A 19152-nucleotide genomic window follows, 5' to 3' on the forward strand; every position below is an offset into this window, starting at 1 on the left:
ATATATGCAGGCAAAACATTTATGCATATAAACTAAGTTACCTATGTAATTATACATATACATATACGTATACACACACACACACACATTTATGAAGACACACTCACTGCTCCTACAGAGGACCCAAGTACAGTTCCCAGCACCCATGTGGTGGCTCACAACTGCCACTAACTCTAATTCCAGGGGATCTGGTCTCTGAAGGCTCCCGCATGCAAGCACACAATGCACATAAACTTATGCAAGCAAATACACGACATGAAATAAAATATTTTATGGGGCTGGAGAGATGGCTCAGTGGCTAAGAGCACTGACTCTTCTTCCAGAGGTCCTGAGTTCAATTCCCAGCAACCACATGGTGGCTCACAACCATCTGTAATGGAATCTGATGCCCTCTTCTGGTGTGTCTGAAGACAGCTACAGTGTATGCACATAAATAAAAAATAAATTAAAAACATATTACGTTTTAAAAAGCAGAGGAGGTGAGAATAAGATCAGGAAGGGGACAACCAAGGGATCTGGGAAGGAGAGGCCATTTTTGGAATAACCTGCCTTGTCCCAAATACCCTTGTTTACCTTGTGTCTTCCCTGCCTGTCCTTTTCTGTGCTGCAATCAGGTTTGGTGGGAAAAGGTTGGGATTCACCATGGCAACTGAAGAGGCCATCATCCGCATCCCCCCATACCACTACATCCATGTGCTGGACCAGAACAGTAATGTGTCCCGTGTGGAGGTTGGACCGAAGACCTACATCCGGCAGGACAATGAGAGGTTGGTGTAGAGCTGCCCCAGCTGAGGACAGCCTGGCTGGCAGGACTGACCCTCATCTGGGTGGCTGGGAGGGTCTCGCTTGCTTTTACTGCCTCCTTTGGAACATCATCCCCCTCCTCACACCCCTTCTTACCTTACAACAGGGTACTGTTTGCCCCAGTTCGCATGGTGACCGTCCCCCCACGCCACTACTGCATAGTGGCCAACCCTGTGTCCCGGGACACCCAGAGTTCTGTGTTATTTGACATCACAGGACAAGTCCGACTCCGGCACGCTGACCAGGAGATCCGACTAGCCCAGGACCCCTTCCCCCTGTATCCAGGGGAGGTGCTGGAAAAGGTACCTCGCTTTCCTCCCTTGAGCCTGAACTCTGCCTGCTCTGTGCCCTCCCCAGGGCTGCCCCCAACTCCTGCATTTAATGAGAAAGCAAAGCCCCTGTGGGAAGGACTGAGGGGGTAGCTATGGGTTCTCACCCAGAGCAGAGATGACTCACAGTCCCCTCATTCTAACTCCCCTGCACTCCCCACATACCTCAGACAGACTCGCCTCATCTCACAATGTCCCTGCCCCGGAATGTTGCAATGGAAGCATGGACCACCATCATAGCCAGACCCTCACCCATGCTGCCTTCAGGCTTGAGCTCCCAAGCAAGGGAGTCTACTGAGTTTTTAAAATAGTTTTAACTTCACCTGCTTGGTATTTTATGTTTTTATTTCCTTATTTAACAGGGCAGGGCATGCATGTCCGCTACAAATGCATGCGGAGGTCAGAGGAGAGCTTGCAGGAGTCAGTGCTCTCCTTCCACTGGGTGGGTCCTAGGGTTAACTCAGGGCATTATGTATGCTAGGCAAGTGCTCTGTATCCACAAGCCCCAGTCAGTGCTTCCTGCTCCTGAGTGCCCAGTAGCATGACTCTGGGGTGCACAGAGACACACACAGCTGGGAAGAGGGATAACAGAAATAGCCAGGAACCAGTGAGATGACCCAGAAATACATAAGACGGACAACCTGAGATCCATGCCCCAGACCCATGACTGTGGTGGGAAGAGAGAATCAACTCCTGAACGCTGTCCTCAGACTTCCAAAGGTGCATGGTAACTCTTGTATACCTGCATACACGCACATGAATAAATAAAATGAAAATGTAATGAAACTACAAATAATGAGGAAAGACAGCAATCCTACCTGAGTGAAGCCAGGCGTGGTAGTTAGTGGTAGCACAAGTCTTTAATCCCAGCACTCAGGAAGCAGAGGCTGCAGACCTCTGAGTTCTGGACAGAATCCTCCAGAGAGAGAGAGAGAGAGAGAGAGAGAGAGAGAGAGAGAGAGAGAGAGAGAGACAGACAGAGAGAGAGAGACAGAGAGAGAGAGAGAGAGAGAGAGAGAGAGAGAGAGAGAGAGAGAGAGAGAGAGGAGAGGATCTGATATCTGATAGACTGGGTGAGTGGGGCTGAGGTGGGGCTTTAGATCTACAGATCTTCTCATCTGATGCCTGCTCAATCAAGCTTTCCCATCCCGGCCTCACCTTAACCCCTGCTTCCCCTGCGGGCTCCCACACTCACACCAGGAGGGCAGGGTGTCACCCAGGGGCCTTTCCATCTTCAGCCAACATTCATGCTCTTCCACTGTGCCCTTCTCTGAGACTGGCAGCATTTTCTAAGGGCACAAGGTCACAAGAAACATTTTTTGATTCAGCCTCCTTCATGGCAATAGCATGGCCTTTCTTTTGGCTTTTTTTTTTTAATTTAAAGATGTATTTATTATATATAAATACAGTGTAGCATTGCTAACCCCTCATAATCTGCAGTTTCCTCTACCCCATTAGAGGCAGTGGCCCATTATGCCTAGGCCATGTCGGGTGCCACCTGTAGGCACAAATATTTTGCAACCTACTTTTACTTATTTTTATTTTTAAGATTTATTTATTTGGTATACATAAGTACACTGTAGCTGTCTTCAGACACACCAGAAGAGGGCATCTGATCTCCTTACAGATGGTTGTGAGCCACCATGTGGTTGGTGGGAATTGAACTCAGGACCTCTGGAAGAGCAGTCAGTGCTCTTAACCGCTGAGCCGTCTCTGCAGCCTGTGGCTTTTTTTTTTTTTTTCCCTCTTGGTTTTGTTTTGTGCTTTGGAGCCGACAGAGTGTAAAGCACACACTGGCCTGGGTCTTGTGATCTTGTGGCAGCTCTCATGCCTGAGCTCCCAAGCTTCTTTGTTTTTTGTAGACTTTTGCTCATGGCCTTGTAAATCTATTTTCTAGCTGCCCCTGGCTTTCTCTCTTTTACCTACTCTTTCGTAGCAGCCTGAACATGACATTTTCTAAGTTAGTCCTTCACAGATCCCTCTGACCCCAGACCCCACCTCCGCTAAACTTCCTTGGGCAAAGCCCTAAATCAAGCCAGGCCAGGTGTGCTGGTACCTGCCTGGCATCCCAGTGTTTGAGAGGCTGAGAATCTCTAGTTCCAGGCCAGCCCATGGTGTGTGTGTGTGTGTGTGTGTGTGTGTGTGTGTGTGTGTGTGTGTGTGTGTGTGTGTGTGTGTCTATTGTATCCCTGTCTTTGCTGCTTTCACTCCCTGTCCTGAGCTCCTGTGTCCCCTCATTTCCCTCTCTCTCTGTGACTACTCAAGACATTGAGCCCTGGCCCTTGGCTGTGGGCTGACTTGTAGCAGCTCTGGCTGCATCTGGGAGCCCTCTCCTAGAATGGCCTCGCTTTAGACATCTGAACCCAGTGGCTTCCTACTCAGTAGCTCTGTTCTTTCTTAGTTTCAGTATTGATTCAAGATAACACCAGGTAAACAGGTGCCTAAACTAGAAACGCCAAGAAACAGTGGGGCGGGGGCAGCCACCTGTCACTGTCCTCCTAGTCACTTAGACAGGGAGCATGCCAGGGAGGGACCATGGCTTTGTGATGCAGCAGACAGGAAGTGACAGTGAGGCGTGCTGACAGATGCCTTAGAGAACAGAGGCAGGAAGATGGTGATCTTAAGGCAAGTCAGGTTAGACAGAGCTGATAGGGGAATCTGTTTTCCTCATTCCAGTGTGAGGCCAGGAGATAAAATGGCTGCCCACCGTCTACAACACAGACCAGTCTGTCACGGGGAACATAGGCATCACTTGGGCTCATGTCCTGACTGGATTCTTTAATAGCTTTGTAGGCTTCTCAGCTCACACACGTCGGCTCATCTGTCTTTCCTGCCTCGTTTAGAATATTTTCAGAGGCCAAATCTAGTCACAGTTGTGAAGGCATTTTTATAAACTTTTAGGTTCATCTGTTTTTGTAAGGCCTCTCCTTCCTTCTAGAGGGAACCACACGAGCACAGGCAACACTGAAAGGAAAGCTACAGATTAAAACCCGCGTTGTACATCCCTTTATACTGTCCTCCTTTTTGGGAGGGTAGGAGGGAAACACAGTCACACATAGCCCAGGCTGCCTTAGAGCTTGCTCTGTAATTGAGCTCCTGCTTCACTTGTCGCCATGTCTCAGGCGCTGTGATTATAGGCATGTGCCACTCTGCCCAGCTCTCTTTCTCTTTAGAATCCTTCCTAGTTCAGTGGTTCTGAGCCTTCCTACTGCTGCCTCCCTATACAGTTCCTCCGGTTGTGGTGATTCCCCCAACCATAAAATGATTTCATTGCGGCTTCATAACTGTAGCCTTGCTACTGTTTCGAATCAGTGTAAACACCTGATATGTGACCCCCAGAGGGGTCATGACCCACAGGTCGAGAACCGCTGTTCTAGTGCATCAGTGTGAACCTGGTCCTGCAGTTGTCATTGTTCAGACGCCTAAATGCCCCTCCAAGTCTCCCACGAGGTCTCTTCCTCATGCTTGTCCTCGACAGAGGAGAGTGTTCTTGGCTCATCAGCAGTGCCATCCTCACAGGGTCTTCAGAGCCGGTGGCCCTAGGCCCCCTCCTACCTTGTATGTTACACTAGGATTTCAAGCACAAAGATGGCTGGGGTGTGGCTCAGTGGGATTGCAGAGAGCACTTGCTCAGCATTCACAAGGCCTTGATCTGATCCACAGAGGTGTGGGCTTCCCAGAGACTGGTACTGTGGCCCTGACCTCCGAAGTATCAGGTTTAAACCTGATACGGCTTGAACACTCTTGACCCTTCTTTCCCTCAGGACATCACCCCACTGCAGGTGGTTCTGCCCAACACAGCACTGCATCTTAAGGCGTTGCTGGACTTTGAGGATAAGAATGGAGACAAGGTCATGGCAGGAGACGAGTGGCTATTTGAGGGACCTGGTGAGTTATGTCTCCATTACTTGGTGTGTGTCTGGGCCAGGGCTGCCTGCCTTTCTGTCAGAGCCCTGAAGTCTCTGAGTGCCAACATTGGCTTCCTCCTCCTTCCCCAGGTACCTACATCCCACAGAAAGAAGTGGAAGTCGTGGAGATCATTCAGGCCACAGTCATCAAACAGAACCAAGCACTGCGGCTAAGGGCCCGAAAGGAGTGCCTTGACCGGGAGGGCAAGGAGCGGGTGACAGGTAGGATCAACAGGGGTACTGTGGTGGGTGGACAGGAAGGAAGGAGGGAGGGCCCTCCCTTCAGGGAAGCAAGAGGAACCATGTGAAGCCAGAGAAGGGTTCTCCCCTGAGGGGTGTGTGGTGGCAGGGGGTGGGGGGCTGCTGAGCCAGGGTTTCTCTATGTAGACCAGGCTAGCCTGGAACTCAGAGATTGCCCATCTCTGCCTCCCAAGACCTGGGATTAAAGATGTGCACCAGCTCTGCCTGGCCTATGTCTGTCTTTCATTGTTTGTTCACTCACACACACACACACACACACACACACACACACACACACACACACACACACACACACATACACAATCATTACCTTATTTTTATGTGTACGAGTGTTTTGCTTGTATGTAAGTCTGTATGCACCACTTTTGTGTCTGGTGCCCATGGAGACCAGAGAGGGTATCCGATCCCCTGGAACTGGAGTTACAGTCAGTTATGAGCCACCATGTGGGTGCTGGGAATCTGAACCCAGGTCCTTTGGAAGAATAGCCAGTGGTGTTCTTAACCACTGAGCCATCTTCCCAGGCCTGTTCCTTTTGAGACAGTGCCTCGTGTAGCTCTGACTGACCTGGTATTCAACATGTAGTTCATGATGGCTTCAAACTCCTGGCAATCTTCTTCTGCTTCAAACTCCCGAGTGCTGGGAGTATAAATGCATCACCATGCCTGGCTTCTCCCCATCTCTCTTGAGGTCTACCAGCTGCACCTTGCACATCCCCTTCATGCTCGCCCTGACCCTGCAATCACACCATGATAGGACCGTCTACCATCCCTACTCTGTAACATAAACTGTGGGCACTGGCCACATCTTACCTGGTTCCAGATCAAAAGATGAGATGTTCACATACATTGACCCAGTGTCGGTTCATGATGATAGATGGTATTTTATTTAGTGCCCTGACAAGACTGAGTCTCTTACTGTTCCTGTTTCTCCACAGCAAGACTGAAGCACTTGCCTAGGGTACGTGGCCATGTGGGGTGAGGCTATGACTTCCTGCTAGGCATTCCTGCTGCTCCAAAAACAAAACGACTTCCCCAGGCCTACGAGAGGCCCTTTTACCCATTTCAGGAACATGAAAAATCTTTGGTGCTTAGAAACAGCATCGCAGGTGCAGTTGTAGCGGTGTCTTGACGTTCTAGAAGGCCCTTTATGGTTCTTGTCTTTTGAAACAGATTTCCCTATGTAGCCCAGGTTGGCCAAAAACTCCCTATCCTCCAACCTCTGTGTCCTGAATGCTAGGATTATGGGTATGTGCTACCATGCCCAGCCTCTAAAAGTTTCGGTTTTGGTTTTGGTTTTTAATTCTGGGAGAGAGGTTAGTTTTCCTCTGGCCTCATAGAGAGCAGTGGCTGCAAGGACCTTGCTAGGTGTTCAACTCTTGGGGCAGTGGCTTCTCTTTGCCTTCAAAGCCCAGTTGGTCCTCTTCTCTGGGCTTCAAAGAAGTAATGGTGATGGGTGACTGGTTGTGCTTGACTCCTCCTTCCTGTTCCTGACCTAGGTGAGGAGTGGCTGGTCCGATCCGTGGGTGCTTATCTCCCAGCTGTCTTTGAAGAGGTACTGGATCTGGTGGATGCTGTGATCCTTACAGAAAAGGTTTGTGCTTGGGTGTGGGTAGAGAAGCTGGCAGTGCTCAGAGGGTAGACAACATGCAAGAAAGGGACAGGCAGCATCCTCATGGCCACTAGAGAAATCAGGTCAGATCTCCAAAGAGAGTCCTGGAGCATCCTCCAGGGTAGGTAGGCATTGTCCCTGAGAACTAGGATCAAGTTAGGAGCACTGGCAGCAGGATGATGGAGGCCTCCCCTCCACAAATACCCTGTGTCTCCACCTACAGACTGCCCTGCACCTCCGGGCTCTGCAGAACTTCAGGGACCTTCGGGGAGTGCTCCACCGCACCGGGGAGGAATGGTTAGTGACGGTGAAGGACACCGAAGCCCATGTTCCAGATGTCTATGAGGAGGTGCTCGGGGTAGTACCCATCACCACCCTGGGACCTCGACACTACTGTGTCATTCTTGACCCAATGGGACCAGACGGCAAGAACCAGCTGGGACAAAAGCGTGTTGTCAAGGTAAGCCCATCTCTACCTCAGAGCCTGTGACAGTTGATAGCCTTGAGCAACAAGAGGCCTTCTCATCTTACTCCACATCTTCCAAGAACACGTATGTTCTGGAAATAGCTTTGGTGTTTTTGTGTACTTAGTTTTATATTCCTGACGCACTGTCCTGTTTGCATCCCCAAGGCCTTAGACTTCTCCCGAAGTTCCTGAACTTGCTCCTCCGTGTTCTGGAGCCTTTGTCATGCTGCATAAAACAAATCTCACACCCCCAACCCCTCATGCTCTCCCCCACCCTGTCTCCTGTGAAAAATATTAGGGTTCAGCAAGCTGCCCCTACAAAGGCAGGGACTAGGTAGTTTAGGCCTGTGTGGGTGAGATTTCTGCTGAAATTATCAAACTAGGCTATTGCCACAGCATCATGGAGACGGCATGGAAGTAAAGTTAGAAACAAGGCGTCTGGCACTGCACTAGTGAGGTTAAGGCAGGAGGAGCAGGAGTTCAAGGACCATAGTGAGTTTTGGGGTCACCATGGATACATGAGATTATCTCTTAAGAAAGGAAAAGAAGGGGTGAGGAGCTTAAAAGTGAAAACAACCCTTGCAGGATGTGGTGGGGCATGGCCCAAATCCCAACACCCACGACATGGTGGTCTATGGTCCGAATCCCAGCGTTCTGTAGGCAGAGGCAGGCAAATCTCTGTAAATTCTAGGTCAGCCTGGTCTACAGAGTGAGTTCCAGGCCAGCAAGGATGACTTAATGAGACCCTGTCTCAAAAGCAAACAAAATAACCTAAAATATCTATCGTTTAATGGATGGGTATTTAAAATATGTGGCTGTGAATCTGAGGCCAACGTGGGCTACACAGCAAGAGTCCTTCCCAGTGGGGAGGAAAGCCAGAAAGACATGTATCTGTGCTCCATCTGTACCTGGAGCCTGATACAGGAGCCCAGAAGTTCAGAACTTCAGTCCCGTATCGTCATAGGTAGCAGGTCAGATTTGACTCTAAGACCAGAGTTTGCCCACCCTCAAATTCCACCATATCAAGAAAGCAAACCACAGGAGAAATGAAAAGCAACAATAGGATATGTGTGTGTACGTGTGTGGGCTGTGTGTACACGTGTGTGTGCATGAGTGTGTATGTGTGTGTGGTGTGTGTGTTTCTGTGTGCGTACATGTGTGTGTACGTGCGTGCGTGCGTGTGTGTTTCTGTGTGTGTGCGTGCGTGTGTGTATGTGTGTGTACGTGCATGTGTGTGTACACGTGTGTGTGTATGTGTGTGTGTGTGTATGGGTACATGTGTGCGTGCGTGTGTGTGTTTTTTTTTTTTTTTTTTGGAACTGGGGATGGAACCCAGGGCCTTGTGCTTGCTAGGCAAGCGCTCTACCACTGAGCTAAATCCCCAACCCCCTGTGTGTGTGTGTACGTGTGTGTGTGTTTCTGTGTGTGTGTACATGTGTGTGTCTGTGTTTCTGTGTGTGTGTGTGTGTGTGTGTGTGTGTGTGTGCTTTCTTTGTGATCATTTTGTTTTCTTTGGAGATTTTTGTTTTGCTTTGGCCTTTGTGACAGGGTTCTCACTTTGTTGCCCAGGCTGGCCTTGGACCCAGGATGGTCCTTCTTTAGCCTCCCGAGTGTTGAGATTACAGACATGTGCACTGCACCCAGCTTAGGGTAATTCTTAACTGTTTAGCTTGAGGACCTAGGTCTCGATCAGTTACAGATCTGACCAACTGAGCTGTCAGCCATTGTCCAGACAGAGAGACAGATGCTATGATAAAGGTGTCCTTTGGGCTTCTGTCATCAACACAACCCCAACTCAACATTGTAAAAGTGACCAAGCCAGCTCAGTGAGTCAACAGGGTCTATGGAGGGAGCGAGGGTTGACAAGAAAAAGATAGACAACACTATAACATGGCTCCAGCCAGTGCTGAGGCTGAAGCAGGTTCCTATTTTTCTCCAGTCTGCTTTTATATCATTCTAGGTACATGCAAAGATCAGTTCTAGGTCAAGGAACAAGCAAGGCAATAAACCAAGTCCCGCGGTATTCAGGGACTTATCAAGATGACTAAGATCTTGAGCCTACATCCTTATCCTAGCCCAGTGTCAAATTCCTAGAAGGTGGCCCCAAAAGCTCTTTACATAAAAGTAACTTTTATTTGCCTGGCCTAATTGTCATCTCCAAGGCTAACTGCCTCAGTCTGCTAACCTAGACCTAGACCTAGAAGCTGCTGCCTTCCATAGTCTTATCCAGGCCTAGAATGTTTCAGCCTCTGAGACTTACTGCTGAATACGCTCACTCTTTATTGAACTCAGTTGTTGTGGCTCTGCTCTGCTCTGTGCTGACTGATTCAGACTGGCCTCTTTCTTGACCTCTGCCTGGATTGCTCTGCTTGGCCTCAAACTAACTCTGGCAATCTGCTCTAGTCTGGCTCCTTCTCATTCTCTGGCTCGTTCTGTCTTCAGCTGTGTCTGACTTGTTCTCTCTCCGTAACCTGTCTCTGTACAAGGCTCCCATTAAACCTCCTCTTCTTTTTCCCTTCTGCACTGCTCTCTTTTAAGTAGCCTCTTGCTCCTCCCCCCCCTGTTCTCATGAGAGTTGGGCATATCCTGTTCTGTCAAGTCTTTCTCTGATTGCCTGCCACTCAATTAGATGTCACTTTCAAGCATGGGCGCTTCCTTGTACAAACTAACTCTGCTGTCATTGTTTGGGATTAAAGGCGTGTGGTAAGGGCATGTCTGTATTCCAGACAGAGTTGGATTAAGATTGCTGGGTTAAAAATCCCTCTACACAGCATGGGAAGACCTGGCTCAAGGTCATGCAACAGGTGGCAAGCCCGGAGGCTGTATTGAGGCAGTGTGGCTCTCCTGTAGGCCTGAGAGATACCATGCCCTACCTAACCTCCCCTTTTTCCCACTAGGGAGAGAAGTCCTTTTTCCTCCAGCCAGGAGAGAGGCTGGAGCGAGGCATCCAGGATGTGTATGTGCTGTCAGAGCAGCAGGGGCTGCTACTGAAGGCACTGCAGCCCCTGGAGGAGGGAGAGAGCGAGGAGAAGGTCTCCCACCAGGCCGGAGACTGCTGGCTCATCCGTGGGCCCCTGGAGTATGTGCCATCTGCAAAAGTGGAGGTGGTGGAGGAGCGTCAGGCTATCCCTCTGGACCAAAATGAGGGCATCTATGTGCAGGATGTCAAGACGGGGAAGGTACCAGCTGCGGGTTGGGTGGTAGCAGTGGTGGCTTCCTCTAGGCAAGCAGGTGATGTTAACAGGAAGAGGCAGGTTGGGAAAAGACTCATACAGCAGCAGCCAAGGTGGCCAGCTGGCAGATGTGAGGCCATTTCATACTCCATTTGCCGGCTTTGTCCTAAATACTTAATTTTACATATTAGAGACTCCAGCGGAGAGAATGAGCTAGGCTTTAGGACAGGGCTTCTGCCCTGCTGCAGATGGGGCCCTAGCATAAAGATCTCTGTGGACTTCTGCTGCTTCACCTAAACCTTGACCTTAGTTTTACCGAGGACTACATTACCAACGTTCTCCCTGAGAATCTAATGTAGAAACAATTCAGAGTCGGAGGCAGCGTTCGTGTGTATGAGGCGCTTCCAAAGGTCACCCACCCACCACATTGCTCCAGCAAGGAAAACCCTAGAAATAATATCAGGCCCTTACTACACACTGAGTGCTGTTGTTTGAATTAGACATATGAGCCCCTCCTTATTCCGTAACCCCAGTTGGCCCATTGTACAGATGAGCAAGTGAGGCACGGGCAACAGCTTGGGAAAACTCAAGCAGATGGCAACCAAGCTTGGGTGCAGTCTTCCTGCAGACACCTGCTTTAACTAGGACAGTGGGCTGCCCCTGGGCAGAGTGGGCTCAGGACTGGGGTGGGGGAGTGATGTTCTTCTTCCTACCATCTCTGAAAACACCTTCCCTAGGTGCGGGCTGTGATTGGAAGCACCTACATGCTGACTCAGGATGAAGTCCTGTGGGAAAAGGAGCTGCCTTCTGGGGTGGAGGAGCTGCTGAACTTGGGGCACGACCCTCTGGCAGACAGGGGTCAGAAGGGCACAGCCAAGCCCCTTCAGCCCTCAGCTCCAAGGAACAAGACCCGAGTGGTCAGCTACCGTGTCCCGCACAATGCAGCGGTGCAGGTCTATGACTACAGAGCCAAGAGAGCCCGGTGAGCCAGCAGAGGCCTCTGCGGGGTCCCAGGGTCCCGAGGGAAGCTCTCAGGGAGGCTGATTTCCACCTCTCTCCACAGTGTGGTCTTTGGGCCCGAGCTAGTGACACTGGATCCTGAGGAGCAGTTCACAGTATTGTCCCTTTCTGCCGGGCGACCCAAGCGTCCTCATGCCCGCCGTGCACTCTGCCTACTGCTGGGACCTGATTTCTTTACTGATGTCATCACCATCGAAACTGCAGATCATGCCAGGTTGCAGCTGCAGCTTGCCTACAACTGGTGAGGCTGGGGGCCCAGGGGACAGCCTCAGAAACAAAGGAAGGCACATGCCTCCCAACTCAGACAGAAGGCAGGCCTTGATGCCCTAGATCAAAGGGAAGCTGGGAGTTTAGGAAATAGGGGGTGGATATGGCCTAGCCTTCTAGGATGAGGACTTCAAGGCTCCAGCAACAGGGGACTACCTAGCCACACCTCTGTCTTCTATTACTGCAAGGTTTTTGTCTTTGTCTTTGTCTTTGTTTTTGTTTTGAGACAAGGTTTGTCTACAGGCCTGGATATCCTGAAACTTATTATGTAGGCCAAGTTGCCTCAAACTCACAGAGTTTACCTGTTTTTGCCTCCCCAGTGTTCAGACTAAAGGAGCATAGGCCACTCCCGTTTTCTGCAAGTGTTTTTTTCTTTTTTCTTTTTTTTTTTGTTTTTGTTTTAAATGAACAGTTTTTTGTTTGTTTGTTTGTTTTTCACAACCTATGGGCATCTGTCCCAGCTGTGGTGTTTGCTGTCTGGGGACCTATACAGGGAATGTCGTGTTTTCCTCATTTTCCCTAGCTGGAAATTAAAGATTACCTACTTCATGGGGTGCTGAAAAGCTGTAATGAAATAGTTAAATGCTGGGATGCTAGGGGCAGGAGAGTAACTTTTCTTCAATGATGTCCCCATACTCCAACAAGTAACCCCACCCCAATGCTCATGCAAACAGCCCTAGTTAAACTGAGTGGGTCATTTTTAAAAAGTCATGGAACTCCAAGCAAGGTTGGGAACAAGGGGTCCACAGGGAGGAGAGGAGGATAAGAGAAGGTAATTGAGTGAGTATGATCAAAATACATTATACTGTAAAATAATAAACAAAAGACTATCTTTTTCAAAAGAGCAAGCAAGGGGCCATGACAGCTCAGTTTACCCACTGAGTACCACCCGGCAGCCTGAGCGCCATCCCCAGACCCCATAGAAAGGCATAGAGAGGAAGCTGATCCCACAGAATTCCCTCTGAGCTCCAGGAGGGCATGGCAATGATCTTCTACACTATGAACACATACACAATAAGATTGGTTTTTTTTTTTTAAGTAATGGGGGGTTGGGGATTTAGCTCAGTGGTAGAGCGCTTGCCTAGAAAGCACAAGGCCTGGGTTCGGTCCTCAGCTCCGAGAAAAAAAAAAGTAATGGCCCCCAAAGCTGGGCAGTGGTATGGGCCCTTTAAACCCAGCCCTTGGGAGGCAGAGGCAGGTAAATCTCTGAGTTTGAGGCCAGCCTGGTCTAGAGAGTGAGATCTACAGAGTCAGCCTGGGTCACACAGAGAAACCCACAGCACATGGCTGCTGGTCATCCCAGCTCTCCAGAGGAGAAGCAGGAGGATCAGGTGTTCAAGGCCAGTGTCATCTGAAAGAACTCAAAGCCAGCCTGGGTTTCCAGTGTGAGGCTGTCTCAGAGTCAACTGGAGAAATGGTGTTCACACAGTGTCTGACCCCGTTCTGAGTTCCTCACCTTGTGGTAGAGAAGAACTAGCAACTACTGTGACCGAGGTAGACGGGGTGCTGGCCCAGTGGCAGTTAAGAGCACAGGCCTTAGAGCCATCTTGCCTATATTCCAAGTTCTGGCTTGCCATATATGGTATGCTCTTTGGTATGCCCTGGGGTTTAGCACCATGAACCCTCTATTTCTGCTTCTGTAAAATGGGATGGTTTTGACTCTGGGAGGATTTGATTTGATAGAAACATGGGTGCTTGCTGGGCCCCATGTTAATATCTCCATTGTGGGGAGGAGCTTCTGTTGAGCCCCAGAGAAGGGCGTTGAAAGGCTGCTCAGAAAGGGCATCATTGCTGGTGGGAAAATAGCTTCCCCACTCTGGGCCTTCGTTCACAGGCACTTTGAACTGAAGAACCGGAATGACCCTGCAGAGGCAGCCAAGCTTTTCTCCGTGCCTGACTTTGTGGGTGACGCCTGCAAGGCCATTGCGTCCCGAGTCCGGGGGGCTGTAGCCTCTGTCACCTTTGATGACTTCCATAAAAACTCAGCCCGGATCATTCGAATGGCTGTTTTTGGCTTTGAGATGTCCGAAGACACAGGTCCTGATGGCACACTCCTGCCCAAGGCTCGAGACCGGGCAGTCTTTCCCCAAAACGGGCTGGTAGTCAGCAGTGTGGATGTGCAGTCAGTGGAGCCCGTGGACCAGAGGACCCGGGATGCCCTTCAGCGCAGTGTTCAGCTGGCCATCGAAATTACCACCAACTCCCAGGAGGCAGCAGCCAAGTGAGTAGTGTGGGGACCCAGGGCGAACACCTCAGCTAGGACCAAGACCTGAACACTGAATAATGTGGCACCCACAGTCTTCCTGTTGCTGTCTGGTCCGCAAGGATCTATTCTCTACCCAACATGACTAATAAGGCTGTAAACAGGAGGGCATCCCCACTCCTGTGGCTTCCTACTCTTTTCAGGGCCTTTCTGATTCTCCAGGAGAGTTTGGCTTCCCTGTCCTCTACCTTCGGCTCGGTCCCACCTTGTGGCAGTGTCCTCTTTGCCTGCTCACCCCCTTGCTCTCAGCTGCTCATCAATGCCCAAAAGCACCCTAGCCTGTTTTCTTCCCGTGGGAGAATGAGTCCAGTGAAAGCAGAGGCATCAAGAGCGTCTGTCCTCTACAGGCCTCGAAGCCATGCCGTGGCTGCTTGCAGCTTGCACACTGTGCTAGGTCCAAGTGCACGCCGAATGCTCGCAGAGGGGGGTGGGCTCAGTCTCTACTCCAGATGCTCCTTTCTTAGCTCTGGCCCATCATCTCACCCGCCTCTGCTCTTACCCAGGCATGAGGCTCAGAGACTGGAACAGGAAGCCCGTGGTCGGCTTGAGAGGCAGAAGATCTTGGACCAGTCAGAAGCTGAAAAAGCCCGCAAGGAACTCTTGGAGCTTGAGGCTATGAGGTGGGTCAAGAAGTGGCGGTAGAAAGACGGGCCAGTCTGAGGGTTTTGGGAACGCTGCTGGCTCAGGCAGGTTGTGGTTGAGAGGCAAGTAGAACATGCTTTGAGGCATAAATCAAAACCCCAGAAGGGGTAAGGATGTGGCTTAGTGGTAGAGATCTTACTTAGCCTATACAAGGCCTGGGGCTCCAGCCCCAATATTAGAAGAAAATTAGATTGATGGCCCAGCAAGATGATGGTGGATGAAGGAGATTAATGCCAATCCTGATGCCACATAGTGAAAGGAGAGAGCGGAGTCTCACCAGTAGTCTTCTGACTGTCATACTTGTATCATGGTGCCCCGACTCCCCGTCAAGTCCCAGGTACCCGGGCATCTCTTCTTGGCCTCCCCTGACTCTGTTTCCCCAACAGCATGGCTGTGGAGAGCACGGGTAATGCCAAAGCAGAGGCTGAGTCCCGTGCAGAGGCAGCGCGGATCGAAGGAGAAGGTTCTGTGCTGCAGGCCAAGCTCAAGGCACAGGCGCTAGCCATTGAGACGGTAAGTTGAGGGGCTGCTGCTGCTGCTGGAAGGCTGAGGCATTGGGGCCTGCAAGAGCGCCGATTGTTGTTGTTGTTTTTAAGTCTTTATTTAGTTTATGTATGCGAGTACACTGTTGCTCTCTTTAGACACACCAGAAGAGGGCATCAGATCTCATTACAGATGGTTGTGAGCCACCATGTGGTTGCTGGGATTTGAACTCAGGACCTCTGGAAGAACAGTTGGTGCTCTTAACCACTGAGCCATCTCTCCAGCCCAAGAGCCCTGTTTGTTAAAGGCTCTGAAACCAAGTAGCCTGAAAAGCACTACTCGAGCCTTCTGTGGTTTGCTAAGTCCTCTGTCCTGTAGCAATGCACTTCATACAATCCCTGAAGACAGATTCTTACAGTCGCTCCCCAGATGAGCTTCCCTGCCCACTTGGTTGTATGTTTTACACGTGACCTCCTTTCATGTGTCCTGTGTTACCTCTATTTTACACCAAGGTTTGACTTAGGGGATTCCTTCCCGAGATTCACTAGCTAAATAGGGGCATAGCTAAGATTTGCACCTGAGATTCCCTTCTGCCTCAGTTCTCTCAGAGTTGCTGGCTTAGATGACTTGCTGGACAGGCAGTTCTTGGCCTGCATGACCTAAAACCAACTTGGTCTCCCCCTTCCAGGAGGCTGAGCTGGAGCGAGTAAAGAAAGTACGAGAGATGGAACTGATCTATGCCCGGGCCCAGTTGGAGCTGGAGGTGAGCAAGGCGCAGCAGCTTGCCAATGTGGAGGCAAAGAAGTTCAAGGAGATGACAGAGGCACTGGGCCCCGGCACCATCAGGGACCTGGCTGTGGCCGGGCCAGAGATGCAGGTGAGAATGGAAGACACGGGAGGAGAGTGGATGTTTGCCTTGGAACCAAGAAGGGAGAAGGCAAGCATATTTGGGGAAGTGTCTGAGGACGGAGAGGGGCATGGGGTGAACTGCCCTGTGACCTGTCACTAAGCACCATGCGATGCCACTGCTAGGGGGACAGTAGCAGATGCCTTGAAGGATGATATGGAGAAGGTGATGGTGGCACTTCAGAAACCACTTGGCTTAGGGAGGGCTGCTCAGAAGGTCGGCACCCTGGGGAGGCAGTTGAGATAAACGGCTGTCCCTAATGGTGTCTTCTTGCTGACTTGATCCTCCGACCCTGCAGGTGAAACTTCTCCAGTCCCTGGGCCTGAAATCCACTCTCATCACCGATGGCTCGTCTCCCATCAACCTCTTCAGCACAGCCTTCGGGTTGCTGGGGCTGGGGTCTGATGGTCAGCCGCCAGCACAGAAGTGATCCAGCAGCCCGGGGAAGACTTGCTCTCCTAGGCTCTCCGAAGCAGCCATGCTGTGCCTTAGGTCAACACTGACTACACTGACAATGGATAAAATAAATTGAAAACTGTAGACATTTATGTTTTTGTTTTTCGGGGTTTTTTTTTTCTCTTCCCTCCAGCCTGGGTGATCAGGGATCTTAACGGTGATGAGAAGGTGCCCCTCAGACCTTGGTAAAATAACCAGAGACTACTTTGGTCTCCAGGGAGACAGGGGGAAAACTCTCCTAAAGCCACGGTGATAAGCATGGAATTCAAAGTCTTTCAAGCCTGCTGTGCTTTAGACTGCAACTCTTTAGAGCCTGGGTAGGAAGAGACGGTGCTGCCGGTGCTGTCGAGGGTTCTGTCTGTCCGGCCAGCACACCTGAGAGCACTCCTGCCCTTGCAACAGCTAGCAGCTCTTTCCCATGAATCCTGGCCACCTACTTGAGGAGTCACCCTCAGGCGCGGAGCCCGCTCAGCCTTTGGACTCTCTCCTTTGGCACCACCTGCCGGCCTCACCAGCAGCCTGCAGTACCGGCAGGTGAGCCAGGCCTGCCCTGGGCACCTCTGTGCTTGCTTCCTCCCAGAGAGGGCTGTCCAGGGAAGAGGACCTTGCCAGGGGCAATGGGATTAGAGCACACTCCGAAGTTTCTGGTCTGGGCTCTTAAGGAGCATTGGGTGCCTTTTTCCTATCTGCCCCTCAAACTTTACCTGAACTTGTAAAGGGTCTTGAAAGCTTACTCAGCGTGGGAACACCAGTAGAGGACAGGGTGCTCAGATTTTTTTAGACCAGTGCAGCTTTAGGCCTGCCCCATCACCACTGTGGAAGTAGAATGATCCTGGGGTGGGGAGAGAAAATGGGTCCCGTTCCCTCTGTGTCCATGAAGGCAGCTGACTCAGTCCCTCTAATCATCTCCCATTTTCGAAATGGGCCCATGGCTCCTGCCGCTAAACAAGGTTAGGTGATGTTTTTGTTCATTTTCCTCACTAGGGCTTCATCTCCATCTCAAGAGCCTTGCTTCTTCTCAGAGTGCTTTTGAGCTGCACTTGTGTGGTGGGTGTCTCTTCTAAAGCCCGAATATAAAGCCCAGGGTTTGCCCATTATCAACTCACAACTCATGTTCTGGCTTGGTGTGCATGAGTCCCTACCCAGACTTCCCCGGAGTCTTTCCTCAAGAGAACTAATTAATTTATAGCTCCTCAACTGGTACCTGCTGCCTATTAAATGCTGTGTCTTACCAAGGGCCTCTGGAGACAAGTAAGATTGTATGTACATGGTGGCTGTCCAGGTCTCAGCTACTGGCTTCCAGGGCTGTCCTTGGACAATAATCACACCACCTCGGACTCTGTCCTTATGATTGATTCGATCAAAGCCCCTGATTCCCTCATCTGCCTCCTATTTGTCATGCTAGATGGCAAAGCCCCTTCCCCCCACCCCCATACCCACGGTTAGGGATGGAACCCAGGGTCCTCACTGCAAATGCCCCATCACTGCATTATACCCAGGCATTTGGTTTTCTTTTTTCACCTCTTCCTTCTTTCCTGTACCCACTCCCTTCCCTCGCCCCATCTCCCTCTCTCTCTCCCTCCCTCCCTCCCTCCCTCCCTCCCCCCCCCTCTCCCTTCCCCCTACTCCTTGCTTGCTTCCTTTGAGACAGGGTCTGACTATGAACTCAGTCCTCCAGCCTCACTGTCTAGCGTTAGGATCGTGGGCATGTGGCACTTGTCCATCAGCTCCTTCCTTCCCTCTGTAACACCAAGCCAGCTGCTTGTTGTTGGAGGAGACCCCAGCACGTGACCAGTCTCATTTTAGACTCCAGCCACACTCTCCAGGGAGCTCTGCTCCCCTTAGCTCCTCCGAGATCCCCTCCAGAACAAGTCCTCATGCCTCCTCTTCACACCCTCCTCCTCCCCCACCCACTTTTTCTCACCTCTTTGAAAAAAATAGAAGCAGATCAGGCAGGAAGGCTCACTCCTTCCCAGCAGCAATCCACACACGATCCACACATGAGCAGCGGAACTGGATGTCCCCACCACTGAGCCCAGCAAGGATCTCTCACCTTGGGCCCTGATCCCACCCATCTCATCCTGAGAGCTGACTTCGAAGCCCATCTGCCTCTGTCACCACCGATGTCTTCCTCTCTTTGGGACCCCAGTCATCAGTCAGTGTAAATTCCTCCAACTCTATAAAAACAAACAGGTAATACTCCTTCCCTGTGCAAGAACATATGGATCAGAGCCTGGATTCAGGGTACCCACATAAAAGGCAGCTGTGGGGGCTGGAGAGATGGCTCAGTGGTTGAGTGCACTGGCTGCTCTTCCAGAGGACCCAGGATCAACTACCAGCACCCACACAGCAGCTGCCCATAACTCCGATTCTAGGGGATCTGACACCCTCACACTGAAATACATAGTCAGGACACCAATGCACATAAAAAATTAATCTTTTAAAAATCTCAAAAGGCAGCAGCTATGGCCAGGCTATAAGGCTTTGACCACAACACTGTGAGAGGAGGGAGACAGAATCATGGGCCTTGCTAGCCAGCTAGCCTCGTCATAAAACTGTGGCTA

At 50.8% G+C, this 19152-nt stretch overlaps 1 protein-coding gene across 1 annotated transcript in view; it reads left to right on the plus strand.

The window, feature by feature from the left end:
• The window catches only part of Mvp (major vault protein), a 27610-nt gene extending 10930 nt beyond the window's left edge, over positions 1-16680 (plus strand). The window contains 15 exon segments of the mRNA XM_032892599.1: positions 615-767; positions 911-1106; positions 4898-5021; positions 5132-5263; positions 6799-6893; positions 7135-7371; positions 10275-10556; positions 11288-11532; positions 11614-11811; positions 13672-14058; positions 14604-14720; positions 15129-15255; positions 15914-16102; positions 16431-16511; positions 16513-16680. Coding sequence (XP_032748490.1) covers positions 615-767; positions 911-1106; positions 4898-5021; positions 5132-5263; positions 6799-6893; positions 7135-7371; positions 10275-10556; positions 11288-11532; positions 11614-11811; positions 13672-14058; positions 14604-14720; positions 15129-15255; positions 15914-16102; positions 16431-16511; positions 16513-16635 — 2686 coding nt within the window. The 3' untranslated portion in view covers positions 16636-16680.
• The last annotated feature ends 2472 nt before the right edge of the window (positions 16681-19152 follow it).

The sequence above is a fragment of the Rattus rattus genome, chromosome 2 (genome assembly GCF_011064425.1).
Source record: "Rattus rattus isolate New Zealand chromosome 2, Rrattus_CSIRO_v1, whole genome shotgun sequence".
Lineage (NCBI taxonomy): Eukaryota > Metazoa > Chordata > Mammalia > Rodentia > Muridae > Rattus > Rattus rattus.